We start from the raw sequence: 24,343 nt of genomic DNA on the forward strand, positions 1-24,343 counted from the left end.
GACAAGAGAGGGAGATTCCTTCAATAAAGAGAGGCTTAATTGACAATGAGGATGGAGGGGAGGAAGAAAAAACACATTTGATATTAAGACTCCATATAAAGATGTCAAGAGTCATGCAAAAAGTTTGGGCAGGGTACCAGGCAGGTCACTACTATCTGAATAAGCATGTACAAAAGAAGTGAAAACAAAGTGGGTGAAGCAATAGAAATCCAGGTGGAAGGGTGTCCTGTTGGCCATGATTCTAATGTGATCTTGGGAGATGTGGGTGTCATATAAGAAGAAGACCTGGTTTTGATAGGTTTAATAATTGCCTTGGTTTTTATAAAATATGGAGGCACGTGAGTCATATTAAGGCCATATAACTCCAAAGGAATTTGATAGTAGACAAGGAAAAAGTTTGTATAGACTTTTAAAATCGAAAAGGACCACCCAAGTCAAGTTACAAACAGGTCCTTGTTGTCGTCAACATAGAAGAATCCTCATTAAAAACCAGAGAAAATAAGACTGGAATTAGAGAAGGGTATTCAAAGCTCAGTTCTGTAAAGTACTGGCTATCTCAGTCAAATCATCAACATATGCTGAACCTTACTTTCTCCTTAATATAGGAATAACTAACTAATATTTACTCAACTCACTATTCAAGTTTGATAGGAGGAATAATTTGATCTATATAAGAAGCAGCAAATACAGAAAGTGGCAAGTTGTAGTGGGTAAAAGATATGTTTTGAATTAGAAAAATCTAGGTTCAAATAGGTCCTAAGGTTGAATGACCTTGGGTATGCCATTTAGTAGTATCTCTGAGTTTTATTTCATTTTATTTCTGTGAAATGTTATAATAGCACCTTTGTAATATTTAAGGGTCAAAAGCAATATTGATACATTAAGCATTCTTATTTCGCATATAAATTATATTGTTATAGATTCAGAAATATGGGTGAATATATTGCCATTTGCCAAATTTAAAAATTTCATACACACATGTTGGATCCAGTTTATATCTAGGATTATTATTTATCTAAGATACTCTGCAGGAACAAATTTGAACATCATGTGGAGGTTATACATGACACATGATTAAAGTATTTGAGGATATTGTGAGTCTATTCTATGCATATTAATATTTCCAGGCTGTTTTCAAACATAGGGAAAAATATATATCTAACCCCAGGAAACCCTGCAATAGGGAAAGTCCTAGAAAAACCTATGGGGATAAGATAGGCAGCAAAGTGTTTCTCATTAAGACATGCAGTTTCTGAATCATTCAGCTGTTTCTAGTAGTTTATGCTACTGTAAAATACAACAAGAAAGCCCAGAAATTTTAGCTTATAGCATCACTTTTAATGGGAACAATTAGGTTTTTGCAACCAAACCACCTTCGCTCTAAGATATTAAACTTCAAACTGATGAGGACAATGTATGAAGGACAACGTATGAAGACTTCTAAACTTCTAATGTGGTTAGGAACATACACAGAATTGAAAAGAAGGAGGAAGGAAAAGCAGGAGGTGGGAACAGAAGGGAGGGAGGGAGGAAAGAAGAGAGAGAAGGAAGAGGCTTAAAACTAAGGGGATCAACATTCCATCCTCTGGGACTGAGGAGATTAACAGAATCCAAGGCTTTCAGTGCTAAAACTGGAAGAGTGCCAGACCAACAAATTCAATCACCTTATCTTAAAATCTCAAACTATTTTCTTGGACTTCTTTCTCACTTTACCTTCCAATTTCCCTATTAGATAATTAAAAGTATAGGGCTGGGGTTGTGGCTCACTGGTAGAGTGCTCGCCTAGCACATTCGAGGCCCTGGATTCGATCCTCAGCACCACATAAAAATAAATAAGAGTATTTTTTAAAAGATAATTAAAAGTAGATATTTGCCCCATTTTGCAGATGAAGATGCTGAGATTAACAGCATGCAAGATGACAAAGCCCCACGGTATCCAGCTGATTTTAGAACTCAGATTCCCTTCTATTCAATTTCAGTAATCTATCTCTTAAATCCACTTGTATTCCTTCCAAGAGTGTATTTGATTGAGGTACAATGTAGAGACAGAAAGAGAGGATAAAAGGGTTCTATACAATCATTTATATCTCATCCATTTTTTTTTCTACCCAGTATTGTTCCTGGAGCTGGGCTGGGAGTCACATATTGATTTTTGAATTATCTTCCTGTGTAGTCGAATGACTGGCAGAGTCTCTTATCAATCAAGGAACAAAAAACAAAAGATACATGCCAGAGGGAGGAGCTAAAGCCAGGCTGGTTTGGGAGCATAACATGCATAACATTGAAGGGAAAAATGTGGAGTTGGTACCTACCAGCTATCCTAACTGGGACCTTTAAATAAATTTGAAAAATTTTCACCTCCTCTAGAGTTACTTTATCCAATTTGGTCACCAACAGCAACTTGTGGTACTGAGCACTCAAAATGTGACTAGTGCAATGCATAACAGATACATTTCAGATTTAGTAACCAAAAACATAGAATGTCTCAAAAATAATTGATAATAATTTTATGTTGAAATGATGATATTTTTAATATATCAGGTTAAATAAATTATATTATTAAAAATTTAAATTAATTTTACCTTATTTTTTAATATGGCTACTAGAAGTTTTTAAATCATACACCTGACTTGCCTTGTACAATGCTGCTCTGGAGACTTTAAATTTACCTACAAAAAATTGTTATATTAGACATAAAAATCTATTAATGTTCAAGTGTATGAATGTATTGACTACCCAGTTTTGCGGGGGCTATCATGTGGCATCCTACCATTCAGATTTTGGTTCTTCAGTAAACCTATGAATTCTAATAAAATGGTTAACATTTGTTGTACACTTTTCACATTCTGGCATGTCTATTAACTTATTTCATTCTCATGTATATTAAACCTCAATCAGAGATGGAAAACAAGAGAACAAAGTGATTGAGAAATTTGATGATGATCTTATAAACACATATATGGTAGAGCTTGGATTTGAACCTAGGCAGAGTGACCTGAGAGCCCAATTGGGCACACACCCACTGAAAGAAGCTAAGCAATGAAATGTGCAAAGACAGTCTTCCCCAGTGACCGTGGAGACCAAAGAACCAACATGTAAATGATACTCATGAGAACTCAATAAAGGAAATGGTACCTCTGACTTTTTAGTCCAAAAAAACAAGATCATCAGAGGAGCAGAAAATGTCTGAGATTTTTGAAATGTGCTAGTGTTATATCAGTTGATCAACTATTTTATATTTGGGATCTCTGATTATACTTGGACAACTTGATAAATATCTTAGATATAGACTTTTTTCAAGTCCTAAAGGAGCTTGAAAAAACTGAATATAATGTTTTGTTTTGTTTTGTTTTTCAGAAGAACCTGTAAGCAAGGCAGGGAAAGGACAAAAAGCCTGTCATAAGCTGCTCCAGAAAGCACTGCTTAAGATTACTGTGTACTTTATCCCCCTTGGATCCTCTAGCATTCATCATATTCCTAGGTGAATGAGGCAAAATGTCCATTCACTTTGCTTATAGTCAAATAATGAAGTTTGCTTGAGATGTTTCAAATCTTCTCAAGCAAGTTCAGAAAATTAGCTAAAGATTGGATTTTTTTTTCATAGCCACAAGTAACTGTGCAAAATTTATGCAGTATCCTTAAGTGGTATATTATAAATTTATTTCAGACAGGAGGAAAAAAAATGAACTGCAGTTTTATTGGTTCCCCAATGAAATTTTTTCCCATGCTCTAATAAATCCTTTTCTCAGACAAAACATGATTATACAGTTGATCATGATGGTCTCGTTGGGGGTTATTCATATTTTCTGTCTTACAGAGCTAAAGTTTTTGGATGAGTGATTATTCTGGCTTTTAAAAATGAACAGAGAACAACAGATTCTGGCTATTGAGCTGATTCTCTGCAAGTTGCAAGCCTTTTTGCATGAAAAAAAAAAAAAAGGTCAGCAGCTCTTTTCCTGTCTTGGCAACATTGATTCCCACCTTGCAGTTCAAAAAGGCCCAGTTTAAAAATGTACTTAAACACAAGATAGGTAGGCACTCATAAGTCTGACCCAGTGGGATGGGCAAAGGTTTATGTTTATGTTCAGTCCTTTTGTTTTGAGGATACAATAATCTAACATCACTATTGGTATTAAAACTAGATTTCATCTCTTACAGATCCTGCATCCTCTAGACATGAAATGGCAACAAATCATATCTCATTTTCATAGTCATTCCCCATTTGATTCCAGAAATCATTATTCAATGACAAATGCAACTTACGCCCTGAGGACAACCAGAAAGCTGTATCCGATGCACATAATCCCCACCAGAAAATAGGAGAGCGGCAACCTGAAATTCATCCATCCAATCGTTCGTTTATTGTCGTAATAGCCATAAAAGAGGACGGAATATTGTGCCAAACCCTAAAATCCAATAACAAAGCCTCTTAGATTCTGTGAAGAGCAACTCAAAGGAAAAGATAGGCTCCTAAGAGGAATAACAAAATGACATTAATTTTCAAAGTTGAGTCATGGTTCTGACATAAGCCCTGTTGTTTTGTTCCATGGAGTGAACATTTCAGCTGCCACAATAATTGGCAGATTCTTGTTTTCTTGAAATTTCATGACTTCTAAATAGACTAAATTGTTAACCAAATATAGGCTTGCTCAACTGTGGAGCCATTACTGTGAAATGTCCATTGACTTAAACATCAAAACAGACTTCATGGTATCATTAGATTTACAATTTCAAGAGCTTGCTTAATATGTGGTAGTAGGAGCCGGGTGTTCTGAAATGTGCTTCCTCAAAATGCTCTGGCAGGTTTTCATTTCCAGTCACCTGAGCCATAATTAGATTGATTCTCCTTAATCACAGCAGCTCTATCTCAGCTCCCACTTAGCAAATATGAGGGGCAGGTGAGACAGCATTGGAACCTTCTGCACTGTCTTGGATTCATCAAAACTGTTACGGCATTCCCTCATAGCAAGCATGCTCATTTGTCATATGTTCTCTTTTCTAAAATGTATGTGTCGGGGTTGGAATCACCCCCTCCCCAAAATACCCAAAAAGCACCCAAATACCCTCTCTATATGTAGAACATTGGCATATTCTGATGCTGCTTCCTTTATATCTATCTTTCTCACATTTACTGTGCTTTTCCCATCACTGAAGCATTTTTCCACATTATCATATGTCCATTCCCCAGCTCCTCTCCAACTTCTTTCTGACAATCACTTAAAATCACTACACTTTGTGAAAGAAGAAGATGATTACTTGCCAATTGGGAAAACTTCTTGAGATCAGGTGAGTTGCCTTTGAACCTTACAGAATTGAATTTGTTGCCTTTAACATCGTTATACCAACAGCATTCATACCAACCTAGCAGTGAGACTTTGAAACCCACTGTGAAGAAAGCAGAAGTGGGGAAGAAGGGAGACATGGAGGAGGAAGAGGAGGAAATGCCTCCGATGCTGATTTCTAGAGGAAGAATTAAGAATTTAGAAAGTTGCCATAAATAAAGTTTATATAGAGCTCAAGTCAGAGGAGGGATCTGGGGAAAAACGGAAAAGAAACAACAATTTTCTTTTTTTTTAATTTTTTGATTTGTTATACATGACAGTAGAATGCACTTATATACTTTGATATATCATACGTAGATGGGATATAATTTCTGATTCTTCTGAGTATACATATTGTAGAATCACATTGGTCATACAGTCACCTACATACATACAGTAATAATGTCTGTTTCATTCTACTGTCTTTCTTATGCCCACATCCACTGCCTTCCCCTCCTTTCACTTCCCTCTACCTAATCTAAGGTAACGCTATTTTTTTTTTGCATTACAATTTTTAAAACACATATATACCACAATTTTTGTATCTCTGTTTATATATAAAGTATGCTGACACCCAATTCAAGTCTTCTTACATGTACTATGTATAATGATGTCCATCACATTCCACCATCCTTGCAAATACCCGGCGCCCTTCATTTCCTTCCTACCCCTCTTCCCTATCTAGAGTTCATCTATTCCTCCCATGCTCTCCCTCCCAATCCTACTATGAGTCAACCTCCTTATATTAGAGAAAATATTCGGTATTTGTTTTTTTGGGGATTGGCTGACTTCACTTAGCATTATCTTCTCTAACACCATCCATTTACCTGTAAATACCATGATTTTGTTCTTTTTTTAATGCTGAGTAAAATTCCATTGTGTATTTATGCCATATTTTTTTTTATCCATTCATCCACTGAAAGGTATCTAGGTTGGCTCCACAGTTTAGCTATTATGAATTGTTCTACTATAAACATTGATGTAGCTGTGTCCCTGTAGTATGCTGTTTTTAAGCCCTTTGGATATAGTCTGAGGAGAGGAATAGCTGGGTCAAATGGTGGTTCCATACCCAGTTTTCCAAGGAATCTCCATATTGCTTTCCAAATTGGCTGCACCGATTTACAGTCCCACCAGCAATGTATGAGTGTACCTTTTTCCCCACATCCTCTCCAACACTTTTTGTTGTTTGTCTTCATAATAGCTGCCATTCTGACTGAAGTGAGATGATATCTTAGAGTGGTTTTGATTTGCATTTCTCTGATTGCCAGAGATTATGAGCATTTTTTCATATATTTATTGATTAATTGTACATCCTCTTCTGAAAAGTGTCTGTTCAGGTTCTTGGCCCACTTGTTGATTAGGTTATTTGGTTTTTCAGTGTTTAGCTTTTTGAGTTCTTTGTATACCCTAGATATTAGTGCTCTAACTGATGTGTGAGGGGTAAAAATTTGCTCCCAGGATGTAGGCTCTCTACAACTGGTGCTTTCAAAATTTGTAGCAAACTTATTTTTTAGTACCCTAAGAGTTAGCAAGAAATAAAATCTCTAGAAAAATCTCATAGAATCTTGAGAAATTAACAAGGGCTGGGATGGAATTAAAGAGTCATAGGTAAATACCAAAGTGCTGTGCTTCCTTGCACCTGTATCTTCATTTTTCAATTTAAGAAAAACTAAGTCTATGATGTTTCATTTTGTGTTGTCAACTTGAATGGGCTATGGAGAGTCCACACGGTTTCTGGATGTGTCTGTGAGGGTGTTTCTGGATGAGAGTAGCATTTGAGTAGGTGAACTCAGTAAAGCCGATTGGGAAGGCCCAATGGAACTGGGCATCATCCAGTCCATTGAGGAACTGAATGGAGCAAAAGGAAGAGGAAGAATTCTCCACTTTTTTTCCTGACTGCTTGGGCTGGAACACCTCATCTCACTTCTTCCTGACCTCAGACTGACATTCACATCATCAATTCTCTGGTTCTCAGGTCCTCAGACTTAATTACTCCACTGGCTTCCCTGGGCCTCTAGCCTGCAAATACTTATGTGAGTCCGTTCCTCGAAATAAAATAATTTTTATATATAAAATCTATTATTTATATTAATTAATAAGTTATATATGTAACATAAATATTTATATGTAATAAACCTAAATTAATTACATATAATGAATCTTCATATAGATTTAGGTCTCCCGTTAGTTATATTTCTCTGGAGAATCCTGCTTAATGTTCAATTGAAAAGAATATTTGGGGCCCAACAAGTAGTACAGACTTCAAAATAAGAAACTAAGGAGAGGTACTAGGGAATGAAATTGACCAAATTATGTTGTGTGCATGTACAAATATATAATAATGAATCCCACTATGATATATAATTATAATGCAGAATAGAAAGTAAAAAATAAACCAAATATGTATCGATTGGCCAAATGCCCAAAACTAGAAATCTTTATCCTGGGAGAAAATGATCTGGCAGGATCTCTCAGTCCCCAGTCCATGTCATCGTCACGGTTCACATTCATCTAGTTAATGTCTGTGCTGCCCCATGACGATGTTACATCCAGCCTCCTTCTACCCTCCCTGAATCTTCATGCTGGTTTCTGTCCCAGGGCAACAGTAACACAATCCGTTAAGTACAGACACCAGCCTCTGGTTTAGTCCAAAGGTTATATCCTGAACTGTTTATTTTTTTCCTCATGGGACAACACAGATTATTTTCCATGCCCCTCTGTTTTGCCCAGCAAGTGATCCTTACTCTATTTCTCTACCACAATCCAGACACTTAGGGATAATGGTTGCAGTAATAACATCAATCAATATGTTTTACTGATGATCCAGAACCTGTCTAACACTTACTTCTTCCCACAGAATCTTCTCTAAAGCCCTATGAAGCTCCTGCTACTGGGGGCAATGCTCCCCCCACCCCCTGGATGTTTCACTCCGTGTGGAGAGGATCCGCAGGTGTAACACTCCAGCTGTTTTCCACTACCCTACGCCAGCTGAAGGACAGGCACTAATCTGAAGGAGAGCATAGGTGACAATAACAAGGGGAGGTCCCTTCTCCCTCCTGAGAGAGCATGCGCTGTGCTCTGCCTCATCAGGGGAGGCCTGTCCTGGTAGAAAGTTCTGGTTGTGAATCCTGTCTGTCCAAAAGACATTGCACATACTTTAATGTCTGCCTTCATGATACAGGGGGCATACTGACCTCCACCTGTCCTACACTTTGTTTTATTTCTGGTTAGGTCACAACATGATTGCAACAGGGAGAAGTGTTATTTAGCATGATACAACACACACACAAAGATGTAATAGTTACTATCCCCAAATGTACCCGTTTTATACTTAAAGAAACAGAGCCTTAAAGAGGTTAAGTAACTCGTCCAAGTTCATATAGCTTGTAAATAACAGAATCTAAATTCGAACTGGGTCTAATTTGAATCCCATGTATTTAGCCTCTGTGCTATATAGCTCCTCATAGGCTTTCTTTATATCCTAAGACTTGTATCTCCTAGTGCCATAACTTCCCAGGGAGAGAAGGACACATGATACCTTACCAACCCAGCATGGACCTTTATCTATACCCTGGATGGTCCCCAGTGGTGGTAGGGCTTCTTGGAAAGGACTCTGGACATCTTTTGAAAAGATTTCAGAGGGCTTCATCTTCACATCTATAAATGTTACAATTTAACATTTTTATACTATTCATCATTACAACAGTGGGATTAAAAGAAACCCTAAAAATAGCCTGAAAGGGGAATGTGGATGTATAAGGAGCATCTGGTGTGCTGGATAGGTTAGCACAATAGCTACTGGGCAGCTCGTTCATCCGGTATCCGTACCATTTGACATATGTTCAATGGCTTGTGTTCCATAAATATTAGATCACAACCAAAAAGGAGTAAGATCCTGTTTATTCACAAAGCCTTCAGATTGCCTATCTGCACCATATGTAGCCAAGTTTGTAAAGAGGTATTATTAAAGAATATAATTTTAAAAAGCATTATCAAATCCATCTCAGTAGCATATGAAGGGCTGGTTTTAAACATGAATTGAAAGTCCTAGAAGGGGCATCCCTCCCCTCCCACCCGGGGGCATATCACTCTCTACATGTCTTCCCTGTCTCTAGAAACTATAGCAGCAGACATCTGGGAGTAACTAAAATAGCAATGGCTCCTAGCTAGCCAAGTTGCTCTTCATATTCCATGTCAATGCACCCTGTTTTCCCAGTGGAAGCACCCTCCCTTCCAAATCCATGACAGAAACCACAGCCAGAGCCAACTTTAAAATGAGCACAGAAATTCCTGTCCAGTCCTGGGGTTCTATGTTTACATACTGTCTGTCTATTGAGAATAATTTCTGTTCTAATGCTGCAGCTGCTCTAGTCCATGGTTACTGACACATTTCCACAAAAGAGGGCGTTTTGATTATGTAGTCACCAGGAATTAATTCATGTGTCTATTTACCTAAGGAACCTTTATCAAGAACTTACTATTGGCCAAATACTATACATAGATGGAATGAGAGACTGGATTACAGAGGTCTCCAAAAGAGTTCTGCATGTTACCAATGTTTACAGCAACACAATTCACAATAGCCATGCTATGTAACCTGCCTAGGTGTCCCTCAGTAGAGGAATGGACAAAGAAAATGTGGTATATATATACAGGATAGTATTCTACTCAGTCAAAAAAATAGAGCAAAATTGTGCTATTTGGTGGTAAATGGATAGAAATGAAGGACATCATGCTAAGCGAAATAAGCCAGACTCAGATGGTCAAGGATCAAATATTTTCTTTCATATGCAGAAGATAGAGAGAAATAAGAAATGTTTTTAAAATGGAGTCTCAAGATAATAGAAAGGAGGACAGGGAAGTGAGGCAGGGCATCAAGGAGGAGGGATGGGAAAGGGGAGGAACTTGCAGAATAAAACTGACCAAATTATGCTATGTGCATGTATAAATAGAATATATCACAATGAATTCCACTTTCATGTATAACTCCAATGCACCAATTAAAAAAACAAATTAATATAAGGAAGACCAATAGAGTAGAGAAAGGGATCAGGGTGTGGGAGGACAGGAGAGAAGAGGGGTCATAACAGGAATTGAAATGAAGCAAATTACGCTATGTGCAGTTATGAATATGCCAAAATGAATCCTACCATTATCCAAAACTATACTGCACCAATAAAAACAAATTTTTTAAAAAGAGTTCTGCATGCAGAATATCCACTTCAGAACTTTTTGTTCCCTGAAATTATAACTCCATCCTTTGGGGTTTCTTGTGATTACAAATAAATTGTCACTTAGATATTTATTTACTGAAAGACAACACTGTATCCCTAGGATGGCAAATGAGTTTCATCATCTTTAACAATCCTGTGATTCATACTGTTAGACCATTGTTTCTTTTAAAAAAAAAAATCCATGAAGTCAAAACTAGTGGTGAAGAAAGGTATGATTTTTGAAGCGTGTTCGCTGAAGGACTTGAGGGGAGGTGACACTACAGGAGTTTCCTTTTACTACAACCCAGATGCAGAGACATGAAGCACATGCTCTGTATTCTCAAGGAGGAGCAAGTGAGTTCCAAAGAGGAAGCTGGGCTGAGCCTCCACAGATCTAGTTTTCAACAGAAAGTATAGAGCTTTGCCAAGGTCTCTGCCCTTCAAAGAGCTATGACATAGCTTCTTTGGTGCCCATCCATGTTCTCATGCTCTCCTCCCTCTTTCTCCTGCCCAGGCAGGGGACACTGCTGCCATCCCCTTTTCCTTCCTGACTGATGCATACATCAGGATTCTTATTCCACATCAAGACTCTTTTTTCCTGTTTTCTTATCTCTCCAACAAATGAACATTTTTTATGAGCTAGTACCCTGAGCAGATGTGTGTTAAACACCTAGTGTGCTAGGCATTATGCTAATAATTTACACATGTAATCTCATTTATTCAAGCCTGATAGGTAGGTATAAATAGTACCATTTTACACACAGTGAGGTGGTTGCTTGTCTAATATCTCACATGCAGTATGTGACAAGATTCCAACCCAAGCCTGTCTGAATTCCAAGACTCAATTTCTTTCATTAACTTACACTGCATTTTCATCTCTGCTGGCTTCTGTGAAGAGTAATTCCAGTTTGCTTTTGTGTGCTGGCCCACAGCTGATAAGAATGCAAACATGCAGAGAAAAATCTAATCAGGAGGGATGATTTCATTATGCTGGGAGATATTTTGTTCAGTAGGCTGTGGTGAGCACCAAAGTTTTGAGGCAAGATGAAAATACAGTTAGAAAATTCTTGTGAACATGACACAGGCTTGATTGGCCTTCATATGTGAGCACAGCAATATAGAGAAGGGATCAGTATCAGATAAATTAATAAGGCTTAGGACTTAGAGTGTGCCTGGATGTGGGCTCCTGGTGAAAATGGTTTGACAATGCAAATATCCATGTTTCTGGCTGGGGTGACTTTGGTAGGTTGGCTGTACAATTCCCTGAGATCAGAGGAAGAAGCAAGTTTGGCGAAACTTTTGACTGTGCTGAGTTCATTGCCCATGGGACATTCAAGTGGAGTGAGATGTGTCATTGCATTGGTCACAGGATCTAGAATGTTTACTACTGTGTCAGAAGTGAAATGCCATGGCATCTCCACTAGATGAAATACCCCTCAGCTTCCCATGTCCTTCTACTCCCTCCACTCCAGGGTGATGGGGTGATTTCTCTGCTTGCTAAATGGGAAATGAATTAAAGGGGCTGACCCAGTTAACAAACATAACTTCTTCCTCTAGAAAACAAGCTATCCCCAGAGTAAATTGGTCAAATTTGTGGTTTCATATTAGCAAGACCATTTGGCTAAGGGTCCCAGATTAGTCCTCCAGTTTAGCCTGTTAGTAATAAATGTGGAATTTTGATGTCCATCTGCCTTTCCTTTTAAACAAATTATACAGAACTCAGATGGGAACTGGTCTTGTTTACCAGGCCTTCTCAGGACTCCAGTAAATTAAACACCAGTAAACCTATTCCTCCATTATGCCTCCATGTGCCTTGAGATTTTTATAGTGTATGACAACTGTTTGTATGCATGACCAAGTAGACAATACCACCCCTGTGGGCAGGGAATGTGTTCGTTGTCTTAGTATTCCCAGGATCTGATACCTAATTTTTGCTTGTGGAATGCCTGATAATGCTTCTGGTGACCACTAGCAACCAACCCTAGTAGATTAAGCCTTTAGACTGCTATCAAACCATCCATTTCTATTCTCCTATCTTCTATTCTTTATTTTAATAAAATAGAGTAAATTTCAAAACAATAACATGACAACAATAGTCTTACAACTGAATTTAACAAATCAAAACACAAAAAAGTCTGAGAGACACTAAAGCTAGAAAAATGCTATTTTTTTCCTACTCATTTGCCTAAAACTCAGTTGCTAACTGAAGCAATCTCAGAGCTATAAAACAAGATACTGTGTGCAATTTATTTCCACATGGAAAAAGTGATCTAAAGCAAGGGGTATTGATCAGTGGTAGAGCCCTCGCCTAGCAAGCACAAAGCCCTGGATTTAATCTCCAACAACAACCACAAAACACACACCCACAAACATACACACACACACAATATTCTTTTGTTTCACAAAATGGAGATGGAAAGCATCATATTAAGGGATTCTGTTGGTTGATTGACTTCTGAACTTGAAAATCTGCTTCAGGTTGTTTAAAATCATGAAGAGAGGAGTTTTGTGAATTAACAAAGGAAATGAAAGATGTGTGCTCACTGAGATACAGCCTGTACTGGGAACTAACTATTATCTACTTAAAAATGAGTCTTTGAACAAATAAAATATTTAAAAGGTAGAGAAAACATTGAGGCTACTTGGGGAAAATTGAGTTCAGAAATTTTTAATTCTATATTAAGAGTACAAATTTTATTTCAGATATTTCTAAGTAAATATAATGAATTTCAAGTAAAAATTACAAACAAAAGATGTCTACTGAAAGCATGATTCTACAACACAAAATAGAGTTTTTACTAAATTGCTTTCAAATATTTGTAAATCTAAGCAATCTATTTGTCAGAGCAACTGCATTAGATATATGCTTTGGTGCTATGCATTTGAATTACAGAATATAATTTAATAGGCTATGAGATGCTAATCTTACCAAATGACTCAGCCTTTATTAGGTTGTCAGCCAGTATTTAGTTATCAGTAAATCCCTGCCAGCTGAACTTAGCACTTGCAAAAATCTCAGCCTCTCATCTGTACATATTAATAGACTCCTCCTTGGTCTCTTTACATTCTTCTTGCCCTTCTTCAATGTTGTCAATCTGTTGATTTTTTCAAAATCCAAGTCTGATAATGTCACTACCCATCCAGTGTCTGCTTAAATTATTTTCAGTTACTCTAAGAAAAAAGAATTCATGGTCTAGCTTTTAGAGGCGTCCATAACTTTTGATGCCCTCTTATCTCTCCAATACTATCTATTCCTACCTTTCCATCACATCTAGTATCACTGGCCTTCATTTGGTTCCTTCAATAAAGTAACCTTCTTTGACACAGGGTCCTTGTACTTGCTGTCTACTACCTAGAATAGTTTTCTTTCAGATTAGAACCTCATTCTGACTCTTCAGAACCCCATTCAAATATTATTTTCTCAGAGAATAATTTCAAGTATTCTTCCCCTTCCATTAGGCCCTAAACCATGTCAAGCTCCTGTTATAGTTCTCCTGATGCTGTATACCTTTCATTCATAGCACTTGGTACAGTTGGAATCCAGATTTCCTTTTGTAATTATTTGAGTAGTCCACTAGAGTTTATGCTCCTGAGGGCAGAGACTTTGTTGGATTTTGTTCACCTGTGCTAAATGGCTCAAACCTAGCATGTGCTCAATAAATGTTCATCAAACTAATGAAAAGAAGACTATTGCATCCAAAGAAAGAATGTTGTCTTCATATTTTAGTATAGCATCAGCACAAAAGGCATCCTAAATATCTGTTTTAAAAAAGCTTATCTTGATTTGTCCAGGTGTAGCTTGACTGGGGTAATGAAAATCAGAATTTATTCCTGAAGTAAAGGAATAATTGATCAATCCTAAGAAATTAGCTCCCCAAGTTTAGGATCCCAAGAAAGCTAAAGTAGACTGAAGGATCTGTCTTATCACAAGTTACTGCTGGGTCATAAAGAAGTTCTGGAGTATCAGGTTAAGAAGTATCTGAAGCAAGAGAAAGAATCTAAGACCCAGAAGAGAGTATAAGATATCTTCTCTTAATCAAACTTAAGGAAACCAATGAAGAAGAGAGAATAAAACTGGTTGTTCAGGAAGTGAAGCAAATATGAGAGACAGGGATGGACAGCCCCTAGATACAGCCAACCCCAGCACCATTTGCCTGGGCAGTATCCTAGTTCCGCTCAATGAAATCCTCAAAGGAATTTCACTGTGTCAGTCAGCTTTTTATTGCTGTGACCAAAATATCAGACAAGAACAAATTAGAGAAAAAAAAAAGTTTATCTGGGACACAGAGATTCAGAGGTTCAGCCCCAGGTCTGTCAACTTCATTGCTCTAGAACTGAGGGCCAGGCAGAATATTATGGAGCAACTGTATGGTGGAAAAATCTGCTCAGTTCATGGCAGCCAGGAAACAGAGAGACCATGAGGAGCCAAGGACAAGATATAAAATTCCAAGGGCATAGCCCAGTGACCTAGTTCCTCTGCCACTATCCATTTTCCGGTAGGTACTACCCAGTAATTCATTCATATTATTAATCCAGAAATTGGATTAATCCACTGATGAGGTTATGACTCTCAAAATGTGATCATTTTACTTCCTACCTTAATACAGGAGTTTTTGAGGGACACCTTATATTCAAACCATAACACTCATTATATATAGATGAGAAGATCCTCAACAATTCCAATCTTACAAGCTCTGTTCCTAAGAGAATAGTCAGATCTTTCAGTGGACTTGGAAATTTACAAGACTATATGTGTCTCCACAAAGCTTGGCAGTCTGGTTTGGTGTCATGTCCCCAAGGGATTAGATATGATCTGGGAGTTTAGTCTATGGATACAGTCCTGGTCTAGGCGTGAGCAATGACTGTGGAAAAGAGGTCATGCTGGCTGGATTTTAAACTTTTTGAAACCAAGTAGCAGCAATGAGAGTAATATTAACAACTCTGATCCAAAAATGGAGGAGTCAATTCACATTTTCAGCCATAGAGGTGTGCTTCTAAGAGCTCCTTCCAGGACTGCCTCCAGCTGCCACTCCTTTGATCCACCAGAGCACATTAAGGTGCATCACACTGGAGCCTTACACAATGCCTGCTGTCACCAGCCAATGACTGAGCATCATGGAAAGTTGACAGAGCTGAGTTAGAGTTCACCAATATAAAACTCCTCCAATAGACATACTATAGATTCACCATTACTCTGGTCAAGCCACTTTCAGAGCAGTATTGTAATCTGAGACTATTCTTAAAATCCCTCCTTCCCTCTCTTTTTCACTGGTGTCAGACCTGCATTGCCACCCAGGGCTTGCCTCACCTATCCCTGCTTCCTTGCCCCTTTCTCCTTCAAGGACAGTTTCTCCTAAATATCTCCAGCATGTAATATGGTTTCTTAGGAAATCTGAAATGATTCACCCATTTAAAAGGACTACCTAAAAATAAAGATACATTTAAACTACTGAAATCCTTTTACAATAAAACATGTTATTCTATATGTAGATCACAGAACTGTCTCTCTCCTAAATGTGGCTAGTACAATAAGAAATGAAGGAACTTAACAGAGATGAGATATATTGCAGAGTACACATACTTACTTTGGGAGATCATTATTTAAAAAAGCTATTGATACTGGTTAAATAAGAAACTGAACTCCTGTTTATCAATATTCATACTATATCTGACCAAGGTCCTTTGAGGACAAACTTCAAGGATGGAATATGAAAGAAGAAATAGGCTTAGGATGATATGTTAAAATAAAAAAAAAACAATTGGACATGAAATTCATCCAGATTTCAGTTATAATTTCAGTGCTTCCTTTAATTATCTTCACTGTCTTTCGTAAATTAACCAACCTCTTGAAGCCCAATTCCCTCAGCTTTAAAATTTTTAATAATAATCCCTATCTTGAAGAGTTATTATGAAGATAAAATTTAATGTAGGTGCCTGCTTAAAACATAATAGGTCATCATAACCTACAATTTTGTACAATTAATATGCACCAATTAAAAAAATAGTGGGTATTAGCTCTCCTCTCCTGTACCTTCCAGTGTCTCCTCTACTTCCCACATCTATGAATGACTGGTAGAAAATGAAAGGCAAAGTCAACTCACCATTTATCCATTTATAACATGATCTCAAGCTGAAAAACTGAATGCATTTGCCTCTCTTAGCAACTCATATCTTTATTCATATGATCTCATTGTCTGCTCTGAGCTTAAGCTCCTTCCGTATTCCATCTTGTTCCTCCTCTTTCTCCTAACAAGGATTATCATTTATCATTCCTTCTCCATCCTATACACCCAAGTATCTTGCCGACAGAGATTCTGTTCTTATTTATTGCTATAGTTTAGACCTTGACTCCACCCCAGAGGCCATGTTTTAAAGGCTTAGTCCCCAGGGTAGTACTCGTGGAAGGTTGTGGAACCTTTGGTAGGTGGTACCTAATTGGGAGATTGGTCCTTAGATTATTGGGGCATGTCCTTGATGGGAATTGTAGAACTACAGTCTCTTCTTTCTCTTCAGCTTCCTAGCCATGAGGCAGGTAGTTTCTTCCACAACATATTCCTGTCATTGTATCCAGTACCCCCACCAGAGGCCTAAAGCAACAAATCTGGCCAATCTTGGACTGGATCCTCCAAAACTGTGAGCCAAAATAAACCTTTTCTCTTTATAACTTTATTGTTTCAGGTGTTTCCTTAACGTGACAGAAAACTGACTAATACACTGACTTAAACTTATTCTGATTATGTTAATTTAAATTATACCATTTCAGCCAATTTGATTCATAGCATTTATGTTAGATAATCTCTCATTTCTTCCTATTTTAATAAAATAAATTTACCTCTTGGATCAGTAAGACTGCTTACTAGGCACCTAGTAAAAGGATCCAAAATAAGGTGCATTGCAAATTGTAAATTATTACTTTGATAAGCTGTAAGACTGGGTGACCTTGCCTGTACTAAATGGTACGTGTCTACTAATAATTAAAAAGAATTTGGATGAGTTTTTATACATTCTTGTAAGTGACATAGAGATCTGGGATTTCATAGGGCTGGAAAGATTCCAAGATTCCCAGATGAAGTTCAGTTCCTCACACCCTTCCTACCTCCACTCAAGTTTTTCTGACCCTTTCTATTCAGTAGGTTCTCCTCTACCACAAGAGGTCATGCTTGCATCTATTTTTATAGTGTTCTGTAAACACAGACTTATTTTTTTTTCTCCTTCTCTTCACCTACATTTATATAGAATGCCTTGGTTAAGTTGGTACATTAACCTTAGAACAAACCAACTCGTGGCTCAATTAGACTATCTAGCACCACATTCATCTCTGTCTTGGGCTTGAAATATGACTTTTATTCTGGGTGTCTCTGGGCTTTCTGAAAGTTATAATTGTGAATTTTCAGAAAACTTAAGCATTTGGGGATGATGGCTTCCTCTATGGTACCATGATGGATGATATATTGGGTTCATCTTATAGAGTGGGCACCTCTATGAGGTCATTGTTTGGAGGATCAAGTAAGGAAATCGGGCAAGAAGAAATATTGACCCTCTCATTCTATTTGAGAATCTGATTTTGAAATTCCAAATTTATTATAAAAGATGAAAAGGGGATTCAACTACTTTAATTTCCCCACTTTGAAAGAGAGAAAGCATTACAGTCAGTGTTCCAGGAACAGTCAGTGAGAATACTATTGAAAATTATAACAGGAAAATTACTGATGGAATATAATACATTGTTTCTGAGAGGTCTCCCTGGTTTTAGAATGCAGATCATAGGATGGAAAATCTCCAAGGGCATTTCCATCTCTAAAATTTTCTTATTTTATGAATCCATAATATAAAATTATGGCCATCTCAGGAGCATCTGGAAGCATAAGTAGAGAGATTTTGTTCTAGGCTTCAGAGTCAGACAGAGTAGTAAGAATCCCAGGTCTATCATTTACTGCCTATGAAACTTGGGAGAAAATATCAGTCCCATCAAACCTCCGTCTCTTGATAAATTAGGGATGAGAAGGACTACTTTGCTAGACTGGAATGAGAACTAGATTATAACATAAACAGGATAATATTCCAGCTATGAAGCTACTCTTTCAGCTTCAGACCCAACTTTTTTGTCTGATATAAGTATTTGTTACCCCTAATCTCTTCATTTATTCCAGGATAAATCAAATTTTTCTTCTGACAAAAAAAAAAAGAAAAGAAAAATAGAACATCCATAACATGGATCAAGCTCTTTCCTTGCCAAATTTAGAGTAGAATCTTTGTAAAAACCAGAGAAGTCTCTTCAAATTACAAACTCATAAAATTCATGCATTACATAAAATTCCTTACAGCAGCAATAACTCCTCTGCAAGAATAACCATATTCAATGAGTTATTTGATAATCATATCACTTCCTGTTCCTGAATCCTTCCATGATTTCTCATTAGCATCAGAATGCATTTATTTATTGTGTATTTAGTTAATATCATAGAAGAGAACTTTTATTTCCTTTCCTTATCTACAAATCTAGCCTTGTCTGATACAATCAGCTCAGCTGTTTTCTAGTAGCTGTTTGCCTTAAGGCAAGTTATGGCTCTTTTAAAAAATGGAATATTTAATATGTGCTGTATGCCCTGTGCTATATGCTTTTTCATGCATTATCTTACTTAATGCCCTTTGAGGTAGACACTAGTATCTTCTCCACTTTACATATGTCAAACTCAGTTCCACATAAAAATACTCATCATAAAGGGGGCTGTGAGGTGAATGATCTTACTGAGAAATCACAGTTCACCACTAAGTGAAATAAGACAAACAGAAAGATAGCACTTGTTCTCACCACTCAATTGAACTCATGGAAGCTGGAAGCTGAGTGGTCCTTACCAAAGGCCGAGGAGGTGGCAGGAATAGGGAGATGATAATCAAACTGTACAAAAACTTCAGTTAGATAAAAGGAATAAGTTTAAGGGTTGTTTTTTAGGTTTATTGCATATGTGATGAATATTGCTAATAACCTAGTACTGTACATTTCAATATCAATAAGAGAATAAATCTCAAATGTTCTCATCCCAAAATTGTCAGATATTCCAAGTGATGGATAGGTTAATTAACTTGATTTAATCATTCCACAATGTATTAAGAAATCATAATATCTCTTTGCATCCCATAAATAATACATCTATAAATCTGTCAATATCTAGTAAAAAAAAAGAAAATGCAAATTAAAACAAACAACGAGAGATACCATTAAAATTCCAACAGGATAGGCTATGATAAATAAGACTAACGATACCAACTGTCAAAGATACAGAGAAACTGCAATCCTCATGTGCAGCTGTGGAAATAATCAATGGCACAGCCAATCTGGAAATCTGATAAAACTTTAAAATTTAAATATACACTTAGTAATTTCCCTCCTACTTATCTACCCAAAAAACTGGAAGCAATGCAAATATCCATCAGTGGTGAATGGATAAACAGAGTGTAAGGTAGCCAGACAATGGGACACTCCTCTGTATATAAAGGAACAAATAGCTTGCTCTGCTCCCTCAGAAGCTGGGAACCTTTCTTAGGGTTTGCATGTTGTGGTAACTAATGAACAAACAGATTTTCTTATTTCTTATCTCAAGGCTCTACAAATCATCCCCTCCTCAGGTTTTCTGGTCGACACAGAATCATTAAGGCTCCACCGAGTGAGGATTAGATCAGGGGCTAAAAGAGGATGTAGCAGGCCTAATCCCCTCTTTAGGAAGCTCACATTTTAGGGGGTTATGAGTAGAAATCAAAACATCTGTGAAATGTACATATTAACACTGTAAAAAAGTAGTCTATTCTCCCCTCCTCCTTTATTCTGTAGTCTACATAAAAATTTTATTCTCATTGGCTATCCTATAAATATTCCCTGAACTATGTATGAATTGCCCAATATCTGCCCTGCAACTTTTCCACCCGTATGTTTCCAAACAGATCTAATTTGGTCATAATTTTCTTACCAAAAAAAAAAAAGAAAGAAAGTAAGTCAGTCAGTCAGTAAGTCTGGAATTGCATCATTGTCATAGACTTGAATCATAGTCCAAAACCATTTCCAATGGTCAGGAATAAGTCTCTGTGATAGTAATTGGGCTTTGTTCATATTTGTACTTAGTATAACAATACTCATCTTCGTATCATTTAAAATTAGAATTTGGTATTTCTTAGTACTTCGTGTTTAGCCTTAACTCTTGACTAATATTGAATAGAAGGCTTGTCTAGGAAGTGAAGAGGTTAATATTAAATGGAAAAACTAATTCCCTAAGAATCCAACAAGATTTTCCAATAGGCACATTTGCAAATTCTTCCTTTGTTCTTTTCCAAAGCCAGAGATAAGAATATCAAGTCTTTGAACTCTCAGCTCACCTTCATTCTGTAGCCTGTATTCCCATTTAATCATATTACCCTATTTATCAAACTTATTCACATTTTACAAATACTTTCCCCACTTTTTTTTCTTTTTTATACAGGAGGTATGGATATTTCTTTTAAAACATCTTGTCAGACCTGGTTAAAGAGGCCTTGGAGTTTCAAAAAAATAAATAAATAAGGAAAAATTTGTTTCCCTTCCACTATGGTTGTGTGGAGACACTTACATTGAAGTCGTACAACACACCAAAGTTGGCTGCAGATGCCTCTTCAGCTCTTGGGACTGTTTTCCTAGGTAAACTTCCATATGGCAAACCCCAGAGGTACTAATGAAGAAGCAAAAAAAAAAAAAAAAAAAAAAAGCAATTAACAATTGGAAACAGAATCTGAGCCACACATGTGATCACAAATGGTTTTGTTTAAAATCACTCCAAAAACTTTTTCATGGGGACTCTGTGGTTCTCCATGTGGGGTCCCATTTTCTGGGAATGAACTAGATCCAGAGTTAAGAACAAAGGAAGCTCTAAGGACCCTACAGTCTGGGTTCAGTATACCAGAAGCAGGGTGGGCAACCACAGCCCCAGGCAGCTTTCTGAGAAGCCCCTCCACCACCTCCAAAGTGGTCTAATTTAGAGGAGGTCTGAAAAGTAGTGAAGAAGCCTTTGGGGACACTGTTGCATTCAACAAAACTACCCACATCTCCAAATGAGAATGTCCCTTAGGAGTGGGAGTGGAGGAAGGATCTCTCCCTCATGAAGCCTCAAAATAATCAGTTATGTAATTTGAGGGTACCCACCAGGAGGAACACTTGCACCCTGCTTATAGTATCTGCACCATGCCTGATTCAGGGTAGCTGCCTTGAATCTGTGCTACTAAACTAGGAGACAAGCACATTAGTGTAGAATAGTCCTGGGGAGCAATCAATCAGGGACAGGGCAAGAAAAGGGTCCTGATGAGAACTGGCAAAAGCACCCTCAGGCCTGCCGAACTCGAATTCCATCTTATGAGAAAGGGAATCTTCCCTCCCCTTGAGCTGGGGTCAGAGAAGGGATGTGGTTAGAAGTCTCTGAGTACAGAACTTGATGGGTAAGGGTAGGAAATTAGTCCCTCCTCATTCTCTCTGAACAAGCAGCATATCTTTCCCTAAAGCCCTTGGTCTTTGGGGCGTCCTGGTTTGAACAGAATAGAAGGTACTTTCTACCTCTACCATTTCACCCCAACGTTGAGAGGCACAGAGAACACAGGCAATTAAGTATCAGGTTTGACCAGGGACACAGAAGTTTGGGACAAAAGGGAACAATTCTCAAGAGAGATGCTGAATGAGGCTGTTGGGTAAAGGCAGACAAAAAGTATAGTCATGTTGCCCAGAGATGCTTAGCCCTGGTCTCTAGTGGTTCTGTAAAATTAACATGCAGCAAGCTCATTCTCTTCCATTCTTAGGCAGAAGTTGCTGATCGCTGCCCAGAATACAGGACGATTCTCAGCATCTATCATAAACCTATGAAAAAGCATGCAATATTCCCCGGCTCTCAAGGCACATGCCATTGAACACATATTTATCCATCTGTTAGAGAATGGGTGTTGGGCAATTTCATAGAGTTCATGTGATCTAGTGACAGCCTTTTATTTCCTCTACATGGAAGCAGGGTAGTATTGGGAAAAGAGCAATCAGACTCCATTTATACCTGCCTCTGACACTAAGTAATGCTATTGTAGGTAGTAATGGAATGGAGGAATTTCAGGTTCCTTAGAGAGAAGAGCAAAATCAAAGCTAGGATTATTTTGAAATAGATGAAATACACATTCTATTGCATTGCTTGAGTTTTCACTTGGGAAACAAAGTAAACGGGACTTTTAATTTACATCCACTGTCTTCTATGAGCCAGACAGCATTACAAGCTCCAGAAATATCACAGGGATTATAAGACTAGTTAATTAAAATGCAATCTGGGGACAAAAAGCAGAATCATGGGTCCCAGTTCTAGGACAGATTGATAAATATATATAAATTAATAATTCTGGAACATTAGCTAAGTCATCTAACCATTATTTAACTTGGTTTCACGTGTTCTAAGAGAGGGATGAAAAACTCTTCTATAGTTTACCTCCTAAATTTGTTGTGAGCCTCAGTATGTAAAGGAAGTGAAAGTGCTTTGCACTATTACAAGCTACATAAAGATGTACTCATCTTTGTCACGAGCCATCCCTGGGCTATGTGTGAACTGTCAAGTATATCGCAACCTAACTGAATAGGAAAATCCCGTGTCTGGTAACTTCCAGTGGACACTTCCTCTGGTTGACTGCCCAGAGACATTGTGAGCCCTATTTAAGCTCTGCCAGGTCCCACACAGCACTGGAGAAGGGGTGACCCACTGAACCTGCACAGCTCCTCTGAGATGCATGTGACCTGCCAAGATGCCAATCAACCTGCTGACTACAAGACATTAAAGCAAGACTCCACCCTTGAAACCTTACCCCTGCCTTTGGTGTAGACTGGATCTATCAGGGGCACCATTTTCAAGGTTAACCTTGTTACAAATCCTATGGGCATAAGTGAATATCTCAAGAAAAAGAGGGGGAGAAATAAAAATAAGGGAACATAGCAGTTAGTCATTCTATTCACAAAAAGAGAGATAAAAGCTTTTCTAGGAGAACTATCACATAAGAGTCTTTCATTAGTATGTTTTGTAAACTGGAAGTCATATCTCACCTCTGGCAACATGATCAGGCTGAATGTCAGGATAAAAAGAACCATATTTACTCCGTACATCCATCTCAAGAAAAGGAAGTAGGAGGCCACTGATGAGCCAAACTGACCTATTTTCAAAGAAAATAAAAATGTTGAATGGGAAGTCAAAGCAAAATAAAGTAAATGCTCTTTCTTGTCCAAAGTAAATCTGCAAACTGAAACACATTGGCCCTTTCACATTTATAAGCTGTAACATTCTTCTTTCTCCAGTAAGAGAGCATGATAATCATGATGGACGTGCTTCCTGTGGTGTAGACTGGAGGAGGTGTGAACGATGTACTGTGCGTACACCTTTAGGGTCCAGCAGAGGGAAAGCTACCTTTTGCTTAGCAATAGTGATTGGTACCTGCAGGGCTGATTTTACTCCTTCAGTTAATACAGGTAAGTAAGAAAATATATATAAAAATTGGTGAGGACATTTCCTAGCCTGTCATTTGTTATAATTATAGCCTCTATAATCCTTGTAGCTTACTCCTCTTCTTTTCAGGCAAACAATGACCTTCTCAGAAAAAGTTCCCCACATCCCTATGAGTGGTCATCATGTAGACTATTCTGAACAATTGCCCCTCACTATACTGGCAGGAGTGAAGCTGAAATATACTCCATACATCTTTACTAAGTATTTCCTTTCAGGACTTATTGAAAATGTGAAGCACACGGTCATAAACCAGTTGCTGCTCTGAGAACTT

The 24,343-nt window shown here is 37.7% G+C and overlaps 1 protein-coding gene across 4 annotated transcripts in view; it reads right to left on the reverse strand.

The window, feature by feature from the left end:
• The window catches only part of Tmc1 (transmembrane channel like 1), a 157,293-nt gene that overhangs the window by 39,406 nt on the left and 93,544 nt on the right, over positions 1–24,343 (reverse strand). For all 4 annotated transcript variants that reach the window (XM_078047494.1, XM_078047493.1, XM_078047496.1 and 1 more), the window contains 3 exons: positions 23,616–23,722; positions 21,133–21,231; positions 4,264–4,406 (listed from right to left, as the gene is read on the reverse strand). In XM_078047494.1, coding sequence (XP_077903620.1) covers positions 4,264–4,406; positions 21,133–21,231; positions 23,616–23,722 — 349 coding nt within the window. The remainder of the gene's footprint in view (positions 1–4,263; positions 4,407–21,132; positions 21,232–23,615; positions 23,723–24,343) is intronic.

Source organism: Ictidomys tridecemlineatus, chromosome 4, assembly GCF_052094955.1.
Source record: "Ictidomys tridecemlineatus isolate mIctTri1 chromosome 4, mIctTri1.hap1, whole genome shotgun sequence".
Taxonomy (NCBI): Eukaryota; Metazoa; Chordata; class Mammalia; order Rodentia; family Sciuridae; genus Ictidomys; species Ictidomys tridecemlineatus.